Source organism: Phalacrocorax aristotelis, chromosome 6 (assembly GCF_949628215.1).
Source record: "Phalacrocorax aristotelis chromosome 6, bGulAri2.1, whole genome shotgun sequence".
NCBI classification, from domain to species: domain Eukaryota; kingdom Metazoa; phylum Chordata; class Aves; order Suliformes; family Phalacrocoracidae; genus Phalacrocorax; species Phalacrocorax aristotelis.
The window spans coordinates 59388383-59399636 of record NC_134281.1 but is presented as its reverse complement, the minus strand read 5'-3'; the positions used below and the strand labels follow the sequence as shown (position 1 = coordinate 59399636).

Below are 11254 nucleotides of genomic sequence, written 5' to 3'. Positions count from 1 at the left end.
AACTACATAGATGAAAAATTTAAAAGATCAGCTCAGTCAGATCCTTCACTTCTCTTCAAGTCAACTGGGAGATGGTCACATCAATGTGTTTGGGTGCCCGAGTTGTTAAAAACAGTTGATTCATAGAAGTTTCACGTATGGACGCATCTGCTTCTGCTAGCACTTCAGACTGGGTGATCACTGTGACACCTGGAGTACGGCTTAAGTCATAGCTTGGGTGTATTTCTGGTAAAACAGGTGAGAACCTAATGCATTTTATTTAATGTAGTGAAGACTAATGCAAGCACCCTATGTTACAGCACGACCTTTAAAAAGCTGATAGCTATTTATTGATTTGAAAGCCAACCCAAAGAACAGACATCGGGTCACAAAGTAATCTGACATCAATAAATCTACAGTAGTTGTACTGGCTAAGTGACAGAAAATTGCTTCGAATTGAACACCGACAGCTTTTGCCAGTGTAATGCTTCAGGATCTTACAGCTACTCTTAAAAGGGGACTGTGTAAAAGTTCTAATCTTATTTCTAGTCGAGGGGAAAAAAAAAACCCACAACAATCAGTCCAAGTAATATGAAGAAACACTATTAAAGTGCCCAAACTCTTTTTACATTCATTTGAACCCATGTCTCTGAGACAGTGAAATGTCCTGGTCTGGAATACGTATGGTCCGCTAATCTAACATCAACAACTTTGTTACTCTGACCCATGAGCGTACTGCATGATTAGTAGAAAATCTTTAGCAGACACAAAAAAAATGAAAGATGAAACTGCAGCAAGAGAGCATGGCAAACCTGAGAGACCTATTAGTGCATAAATCTGCTCAAAAACTAAAAAGATAGAAAGAGAGAGCTAACAAACTACAATAAAAGTTATGTCTTTAAAGCAGTAAGTTGTAACAGGGTGGGAAATGTTTAATATGCACATACGCCTGCAAAGGGGTCACTATCTTTCTGAAAATAAAAAGCTGGTATTTTTCACAGCATCAGATTTATGGTAAAAAGCCATAAATTGTATTTTTTAATATTATGCTTTTCCCACCCTGGCAGAGAATAAACATGAATTTAGAAGCACAGTAGAAGTGAAAAACAAAGAAGAGGAGAGATAGAAAGCAGCAGAGAAAGACAGAAAAGGTGAATACAGAGCTACAGAAGTGTTTATTGAGCATGCTACAGAGGTAAGCAGAGTACACACAAAATGAAATTAAACAACCGTCAAACCTCCCAACTTTGTTAGAAAATTAATTTTTAATTGTGCCACTTTCAAACTATACTGAATTTTACAATTCTAAAGATGTAAAAACTCAACTAATAGAAAATATACATGACCATTTTCCTTTTCCTACATAGATAACAGAATCTATGGATCTTGAAACTAAGTACATCAATTTCAAAAAGTATTGGTCATTTAAACAGAATCAAGGTAACAGTTCAGACTGACAGAGAACTGCTTTCAAAGTAACTGGATCTGTAGATTCTGAGCCATGTTTATAGTAAAGTCAGATCAATTTCTAAATACAAAATATTTTGAAGAGATTTATTAAAACTGAATATTACAATGCAAGGTAAATTAAGACTAAAGGCACATAAACTTTGGTCCCACCTGGTTGTCAGTTTTAGAAAACTGCCACAAAGTTTCCTGCAAGCGTTTGCAGCGAACTTTCTTCGTCATTGAAAAATACATGCACCATTTCCTGAACTAGCTCGACCGGTCTGTACATGCTCAGAAATCCACAACCATATTCCATATCTTAATTACAAACTAAAGATGGCAATATATATTGAAATGCACATAAGTCATGTCAACCTCAAAAACATCTACGAAAAATATTCAGCCACAAACAAGACATTACTTAGTGCTGACATTTATATGATACATCCCACAAGAGTGTGTACAAAAAGGTTAAGATTCCACAATGCTTTTCACGTAGGGCTCAAAGTCACAGAAGTCACTTTTTGTCCTTTAAGAAATTAATATTCCGTACCTTGTTAATTTTAACTAATGCCTACATTCATAACTGAATCTAGACCAGAACCATGAAATATAAAAGGGCTTTTTTTAAAAAAAATGAGCACAAAGCAAAAAGTAGCAGAAATCAAATAACGCCATTTTCCTCTTTCAGCGTAATGCATCTTATCCAATTAAAACTAAAAATAAGTGACAAGCCAGCAGATAAAGAAATCTATCACGCAGGAGAAATAAAAGCTTAACCTTTTTACACACCCCTGCCTAAACATATTTAAATTATCATGTAACAATGTGCCCCAGACAACCAAATTTGCTTTTTACTAGTCACGCAATTCCAGCAGTACTAGTTTCCTTTTTAAGGCACGTACGTCAACTAAGTTGAAAAACTGTGGTATTAACTTGAAATCTTTTGAACAAAATGATGGTTTATCTAAACAACAGTTGAACAACAGCAGTTAGTATCACTGCTTCTTCATTTTTTATTTTTTTTTTTTCCAAAACAACCAAGGAATGATAACAGCGTGAAAAAAAAAAAAAAAAAGATAAAAGAACAACAGAAGACAAACTCTGGTCCCCACTTTCCTGAACAGTCAATAGGTGACAACACCAAACAATGCAATACACCCTCATTTTCAATCTGCCTTTTTAAATAGTTGACTTAGAGAAAGAAACTCTCAGATGGTGATTTTCTCCCAGATTGTAATTGTGAAGATCAATCAAAGCCTGAATAGCTTCTTCTACTGTTGACATCTGAAGAAGGGCCATCTTGTGATCTCTTCTGAAACAAAATAACGGCATTAGGGACTCAAGCACAAGGGTTGCTCCTAATGTTTGCTATCCTGTATGCACTCTTCCTTCAGACATGCTGAAAAACCCACTTTGAGCTATGTACAGAAAAGGTACTTACTGAAAAAATTTAAATGCTTTCACAGTGCCTCCAGTGTTAGCAAACAATGTGCGTAGATCCTCTTCTGCTACTGACGGTCTAGAGACAGAAGGAAAATAAGCATAAGCAAGACATCATTAGTCAGTTCAGCGTGCTGTGACTCACGTTAATACCACTGGCTTACTGACGGCCAACACTTACGGAATATTGGACAGATGAAGTGTTGCAGAAGGAGGGAATATATTTTGAAAGTTTTTTGAACCAGGTTTCTTGAAGCGATGCAGAGGTGAATTACCAAAATCTTTAGTCAGCCCTTGGTCATCAAGTCCCTCTCGAGGTAGTTGTACTGTCTGATGTTTAGAGAGGGTAACCCGAATAATCTTTCCATACATTTTTTGTCCATTAAGATGGCTCATGGCTGAAAAAGACAACAACTTCACTCAAATCGGTGTTACTTTTCATTAGCTTGCAGTACATCGCACGAGCGAACACGAAAAACACCCGAGCAAGTCAAAGGGTCAATGTGCTAAAAGACCGGAATCAAGAACCAGGTCTGCAGAATCTGCACGAGTATTTAATTTTATTTAGAGACCACCACATGTGATTCAGCTGTTGAATTCATTTAGGATATTGCGCAGACCTTCTGCAACAGAACTGCATACAATAAAATTCTGGATCTCGTGGGTAACCAGGACACCAGACAAATGCAAACATGCTTAGTTCACCTGATTTTACACAGCATCATTTCAAGTGCTTAGACTACTGGGAATATAAACAGAAAACTAATCTTACCCAGCTGTGACTGGTTTCCATCAGCCATCTGTATAAGAGCACTGTCTTTCTTATTGTATAAAATCTTCACACGCTGCACATCACCATAAACACCTTTTCAAAGTCAAAGGTAACCCAAAAGAAAAAGTTCATTTTAAAGCCAGTCACCTAAGTAACATACTCTGACATATCAATGGAACATTCAGACAGCAACAAGATCACTCACTCAAACTCAACACTCTCACAAATGAATAAAGGAGATAAAGATTTTGAATAGTGAATTTTGAAAAGAATAATTTCTGATAAACCCTCAAAGCTATGTGAATGATATTAAATTAAAGACCATGCAAAATATATTAGCATGCATTAAAAGAAAATCTGTGTCTATGGAGAGTTTTAAACAGCAAAAGAAAAATAGCAAAAGATTTACTATTCAACTTTAAGCCAAAGTGCTAGCTACAAATAAGAATTAAGGTGAAACAAAACAAAAAAATAAACAAAACCAAAAAAACCAAAACAAAAATCAAATCAATAATAAAAGTATAGTGCTAACAATAACATACCGAAGAGGGTAAACAGACTTTGGGGCGTAACCATCTTTAGAAGGAGAGAAGAGCAAGCAGCGTAAGACAAGAAGAGAGAAGAGTCGAGGAAGAGCGGAGATGAACAGATCATCCATAACGAAGGGTGGTTCCCGCAGAATGGTGAGGTGGTCATGGATCATGGTTTCAAGGCGGTTAATTGGGGCAAGTTGGTCCGAGGAACATTTTGTTCAAGCACAGAAGCATGAACATAGGGAATGAAGACAGGGAACATAGACAAAGACGAGGAGAAGGGTAAGACAGGGAAGGGCACGGGAATTTGGGTAAAGACAAGGAAAGGGAAGTTGAACACAAAGGGAAAAGGATGAAATGGGGAAGGGAATACAGCAATGCAGAAGAAAAAAAAAAGGAAGTGGGGAACAAAAAAAAATAAAATATAGGTCAGTACATAGGAAATGCAGGAATTTGGTCAGAAAATGGTTGGTTTATGTACTGTACAAGAAAAACTGAGTAAAATGTAGTCACCCAAGACAAATATGGGTAAAGTACATTCATATCAAGAGTAAACTACAGCATTTCATCTCAACATGAAAATAAATTAAAAAAAGCATGCAATAGAAATTTTAAACTTTGAACTTTAACTGCGTAAGCATGGCTGGTTATGAAATGCAGGCAAAAATCCTTCAAAATGGCACTCTGATCTAAAACATTTTAACATGCAAGACTGTGGATGACAAAATAGTACCAGATGATAAAAAAAGCTTAATGATTTACAGCGACAGAGGCCAGTTAAAAATGGAACAGCTAGACCGATACAAACGTCCCACATTTCATACCAGCTTTCACAGCCATCAAAATAAATGTAAAGGACAGTAAAATGCAAAACTAAATAAACCCCTTTAGATTTCAGAGTTAGCAAGAAAGATACAGTTAAGGTGAAAATGCTTTGTCACCATTATTTTTTATTATTTTTAAAGACAAATGAGTAACTGCAAAGAAAAAAATTACTAAGAGAGACTGGAAGAGTGCCTCGTCAAGATCTTTGGGAGAACCTTCAAAGAAAAATGTGTTAGAGTAGTTCACATAAATTAAGACCTTAAAATGTGAGATACAAGCATGAAATGAAACAGCAAACAATTAGAAGAAACAAAACAGAAATTCTAGTTTACGTGATTATAATTGCAAAAGAAAGCATAGTTGCTATTTTGTAAAAATAAAGCTTTCAATTCAAATGTCGAACATGCAGTAGTTACCACATTTTTCTTAGAAAAAATAGGTAGCCGACTATCAAAGGGCATTTTAGGTTGTTAGCTACCTGGGAAAACAAAAGTATTTAACAATAATGGCTTTAAAATTAACTTTGGGGGATTATTAAAAAAACTCAGCAAAAATATTTTGAGCTTAAAATCCAAATGTAAGAGGCCAAACGCAAAGAAATTATAAAAATACTGACAAATGAAGCATGACTAAAGAAGGGGGAAAAAAAAAAACCACAACCAACCAAACAGTAAAATTGTTTCACTGACCTCTTCATTTAAATTGCTAACCAGGAGGACTGTATTGCCACCAGCTGAAACTCCAGGCATTCCCACGCGGCCAGCAGCAGCAGCAGCAGCTGCAGCAGCAGCATTTGGAATAGCCAAAGGACTCAGAGCTCCTGGAACAGCTGCAACAGGAAGCCCTAATTTTAAAATAAAGCATATTTTACGAAACACACACAAGTCGTTCAAAAAAAAAAAGTACCTATATCAGCACAAGTGTTGCATACGACACTCTACAAAGCAGACCATTCCGTTGTAAAACTCGTCCAAAGGGTTGTTAAATTAACTAAGGAAGAGAAATGCAAATTTTCTTTCTATTCAGATCATGTCTTCAAAGAAGTGACGAGGTGGAAACAGTTCTTTCAAGTAAACGTTACTGAGCACCAAAACTGTTTCCACTGTACTCCAAAATGCTTAAAGTGTCTACTTTATCAAAATGGTCTAAGGTAAATGTTGATCAAATCAGAATAAACACTAATTGTGCTCTCAGCATCATTACATCCTTATGTTCCACCTCCCTTTGAGAGGCATTCCTCACTTCAACTTGATCTTCAGACTAGATGTACAACACTGGAGTAGGTCAGGTGAAAAGGCCTACGTATCTCTCAGAGCCTTAGCACTAACTGGGTGAGGAGGCAACCTTCTAAATCCAAAATTCAGGGTAGCACCACTGATCATGCTCTGTGGCTTTTGCGATGCAATTCCCTGAAGCAGCATGTTACCCTTAGCTAAACCTTTGGCTGTGCTTTTATTTTTCTTCTTCCAAGGAAATTGAGATCCTGTAGAGACCTGCTCGTTTCGCCTGGTCTAATCACTGGGGTACTAGGCAAGCACGCTACTCCCAGCATCTGCGAAAGGTTCTTCTGATACATATGCACTATAGCCCATATAGGACCAGCTTTGTTGTACTTGATTTTAAATGTGCAATTTTATTTGCACATTTTACAGAGTTCAGCAAAAGGATGCTGATGTAGCAGAATGTATAAAACTCAATAAAGAAATATAACTTCAGTATTTTATGTTCTTTTACTGAAGTTGGTTTCAGTATTTTGGCAAAATTTCTAATGTTTATATGATCATACTAAGCTAACACAACTTTTGACCAGTATTCCAGTATGCCAGGTAGACAAGCTAAATGTAACCTTTACTCTGTCTACCTAAGACTAAAAAAAAAACTTAATGTGAGAACGAAAGCAGTTTTAAAGAAGGAAGTCATAAGAGAAAATAAATTCTTCCGTTTCAGGCAATGCTCGAGTACTAACCAGATGACAGTAAATATACTCAACCATTAAGGCTGAGAAAGGCTGAGAGACCTGGGTTTGTTCAGCCTGGAGAAGAGAAGGCTGAGGGGGATCTCATCAATACCTATAAATACCTGAAGGGCGGGTGTCAGGAGGACGGGGCCGGGCTCTTTCCAGCGGTGCCCAACGCCAGGCCAAGGGGCGACGGGCACAAGCTGGAACACGGGAAGTTCCCCCTGAAGATGAGGACAAACCCCTTCCCTGTGCGGGTGCCAGAGCAGGGGCACAGGCTGCCCAGAGGGGCTGTGGGGTCCCTTCCCTGGAGACATTCACCCCCCGCCTGGACGCGGCCCTGTGCCCCTGCTCTGGGGGTGCCTGCTCCAGCAGGGGGTGGGACGGGGTGAGCTCCAGAGGGCCCTTCCAAAGCCCTACCTTCTGTGATTAATTTAAAAAAAGAATAATCCCAGATTTAGTATCAAAAGGGAACACACAGGGGGACAGAAGGCGGGGGAGTAAGCAAGGTTACAATTTTATTTTTTTTTTTTTAACATTTCCTAGAAAATATTTCTGTCTTTATTCTAACGCTTTATTTATGTTTTGTTACACAAATTTGTGAAAAAAATAATTAAAAGGAGAAAAAGAGAGATATTTTGTTGGGCTGGACAAATAACTCCTCAAAGGCAACAGGACATCCATCACTACTTTGCAGTAGTGCTTAACAGTATTATTCGATCAAGCATTGAAAATATTTTCTGGTCATTTCCTGTCAAAGCACACACCAAAGAAAGTAATATAAGTGTTCTAAAAAAGGAAATTGAAGATATTGAATGCTTTCTGATAAAGTTTAAGAGATTGAAATTGTTAGTATTCAGGGGTCAAATCAGAGGAATAGAAAGTTCTGAATAATGACAATTCTAGTCATCTCTCATGCCACAAGATAAAGGGAAAATCTACTTGAATCAAAAGGCAAGTAATATCATGTTTTATTGCATTATACGAGGTATTTGTGGGACTGACTGTAATACATAAAAAGGAAAAACCCATCTCGTCTTTCTCCCCTCCATCTTGCAAAAACACTTAATAGATTTGAGACTGTCTTAGAGCGTCTATGGAAACAACAGCCAGTTACATTAAACAGGCAATAAAGTGACATATAATACACTTCATCGTGTAAGCCAAGCTCTAGCTACCTGGGGTTAGCAAAGCACCTTCCCCAGGTAGGCTGCGATAGGATCACCCATTACAAGGGCTGCGCTTGGTCTTCCATCAAAGAATGCCCAAGTAACACTAGCTGTCAGAGAAAGGATATGAAATTAGATGGACCGCTGCTAGTCCAAGCGTAGCAATTTTGTTTCCCAAAATCCATTTTGTGTGAAAGTGTAATAATATATACTTACGTATATGAATAGCAAGACAAAAATCTAACATAAATATGATGCATGTTTTGCTCTTGGGTTAAAGCTGAAGAATATAGCTTTACTTTCAAGAAAAAACAATTAATAAAGGATGCAGTTAAAGTACTTCTGCGCTAGAAGTAGAGACATTTACTCCCAAAATCAGACTACAATGAACAGGGAAACCTGTGAATATTAAACTAAACCCCTCAAACAACTTAAAAAAACCAATTCCGTTCAAAAAAAATCATTTTTGGAAATGTACTTTATACTGCTTCATATTGCATATGCCGAAAGTCACGTTTATTTACGTTCAGCTACATTAGCGGTCACACAGAGAGACACGCGAAGAATGACAGTAAGGTGTGACACATGTCCACGTGAAGGGAAACAACTTACTTATACTGGGTCAATAGCAATCATTTAAGGTATTAGAAAATGCCAAGATAACAGAGCATTTCCAATCTTCTAGTGTGTCTAGGCACCTCTCCCTAACCTCAGAAGCTTTAAGGCAGTACAGTGTTTTCAGGAATAAAGAAATTTAAAGATGACTAGTGAAGTTTGTAGGGCTCTTTCCATAGCTGGGCAGAGCACAGCTGAGGAATTCATACTTTAAAAGGCAAAACTCTTCATAGCATCAGACTCTCTACAGGACACTCTTTGGTCCCACTGAAGAAGTTAAAAGCGAAGATCAATTCAACACCATTCATACAGAAAATTGTTCAATTATTATCCTTTGAAATAGATTAATCTAGTAAGAATCTCAAGAAGGGGCATTAGTGGAAAGTGCCAATGAAGAAAGCCAGCAATGACAGCAAGGGATAAAGCTGTGGGAGCCCTAACCATGACTTATTTCCAGCTGAAATATTATACAAATAACTAAACTGGAGTTAATGTATTACTACATATTAGTATTTGCAATTATAAGTAGTTCTTATTTAAAATCCTTTGTTTGTTGCAGTTCAGTGTAATACAGTTGCTTTTTATTCAAAGGGTTTTTTTCCTGCAAGATCTCCTGTAACTTTTTTTGGGGGGGGAGGGAAGGGAGAATGTGTATCTTTTCATATGTGAGGTGAAAAAAGAAAAAAAAATCTGCTTCTGATAATTCATTTGAAACCAGACCATTCTGCCCATTAGTGATTTTCTCCTTTCAAAAAGATAACAAGATGTCCAATTTATAGTCTCAAAGATTTCTGACACCTTATTTCATCACAGCTGAGGATATAGTAGACAAATGAGTAACGATGCACACGGGCTAGGATCATCTATTTGATTGATACGTTTCTAACCGATTACATAGGACACAGACCTCATTTCTTGGAAAGGTCAGACAAATTACAACCCCACAGAAACACAATTCTTGTTCGGTAGGTCTCCACTGCACCCTGATTTAAACAAGTCAAATTCTTAACAAATAAAAATAAGAACAACGTGGATTATGACTATTAGTTATCATGCAACACACTAAGATTTGAGGACTTAACTGAAACTATTTAGAAACGTTAACTACTTTGTCAACATGACCAACTGGTATTAGAAAGCTTTGCCACCAGCTTTATTTTAGCTTCCAACAATTAGAGATAAGAGGTTTTTGATTTTTCTGGGTATTAAGGACACCATACAAATACTATACACCTTTTTCCTAGCCCTTTTGAGGCCTTTTTCCTCAATGAAGTTTTGTCACATTATTTACAGCATGTCCCATTATTTATTCCCCCTCAGTGTATCCTTTTGCATGACTTCTCAAATGCAAATTAGTAATACCATTTTAATAAGAGGCAAATGAAAAGCTATACTAAAAATATATGATGAACTTATGTGTGAAAACCACAGGCAATAGGAGGAGTCATCTTAATGCAGGTATGCATAACTGCGACTGAGAACTGGATTTAGTCCCTAGTCCGGTTACGAACCTTTTTTGTGGCTTTATGTCAAGTAACCACCATCTTTTTGTACTTGCTACTGGCCTGCTTCTTATACTCAGCCTGAATGGGTCTGGGGAGATAGCAGGTTCTTCTAAAATCTCTGCTTAACAGCTTATGAAGCTGCAAGTGTTACTACACTACATAATGTTACATTTACTGAAGAGGAGGGTTAACTCCATCCAGAAGGAAATTGAGATATGAAATGGTTTAGTATTAAAGCAGATTTAAACACCAAGACTAACAAGACTCACATCTTGTTGCTAAAGCTCAATTCACAAAATTACGTTCAACCTAAACCTCACTTCTGACATACGAATTATATTACACTGTTTAAAAGCCAACGACAAAAAGGCAGCCAAGTTGTAAAACTATCCAGCATACAATAGCGTAACATAAGCAGAAGTCAGAACTGAGTCCTTAGCCCATTTTCTGTTAGTGATGGTATTATATACATAAGAGAACAGCTACAGCAAGAATTTTAACAAGAATGCCCCAGGTTCAACTTATGGTATTCTTTATGAGCACGCAAAAGAACCTGAAGAGCATCACATTGAGCTCAAAATGGAGCTCTACTCTTTCATGGAGAAACACGCCCTTTGGGAACCATCTGCGAATAGGGCATGGCAGACACTGACTGAGCATTCTCTGAAGGTATCTTTATCGACATTACAGAAATAAGAATTCTAAAGCAAATAAAAGGAAGTAAAGTATTAAGATAAAAGAAGAAAGCAGGAGGAAGGTCGCTCCTACCATTCTGCCATATTTCAGACATCATGGTTTGCCAACCTCCTTCTTATAACTCTCTGAACTTCTAAGTGTTCTCACCCTTCTCTTTTTGAGCATCTGAATAAAAATACAGCTATACATGGCATGCACAAGCATCCATTTAAGCTTTTGATTTTTTTCTATCCTTTGCCCTTTCTTATTTACATCACTTACATTTTGTGCCTTCTCGCACAGTAAGCAGCCCAGAATGAGAACCCTGTTCT

At 37.3% G+C, this 11254-nt stretch overlaps 1 protein-coding gene across 7 annotated transcripts in view; it reads right to left on the bottom strand.

The window, feature by feature from the left end:
• Positions 1–1135: 1135 nt before the first annotated feature.
• The window catches only part of PTBP2 (polypyrimidine tract binding protein 2), a 54940-nt gene continuing 44821 nt past the window's right edge, over positions 1136–11254 (bottom strand). For 2 of the 7 annotated variants that reach the window (XM_075098189.1, XM_075098186.1), the window contains 6 exons: positions 5691–5845; positions 4186–4219; positions 3644–3736; positions 3053–3269; positions 2873–2950; positions 1136–2743 (listed from right to left, as the gene is read on the bottom strand). In XM_075098189.1, coding sequence (XP_074954290.1) covers positions 2611–2743; positions 2873–2950; positions 3053–3269; positions 3644–3736; positions 4186–4219; positions 5691–5845 — 710 coding nt within the window. In that variant the 3' untranslated portion in view covers positions 1136–2610. The remainder of the gene's footprint in view (positions 2744–2872; positions 2951–3052; positions 3270–3643; positions 3737–4185; positions 4220–5690; positions 5846–11254) is intronic. The other 5 variants (XM_075098190.1, XM_075098187.1, XM_075098191.1 and 2 more) reach the window with 3 other exon arrangements.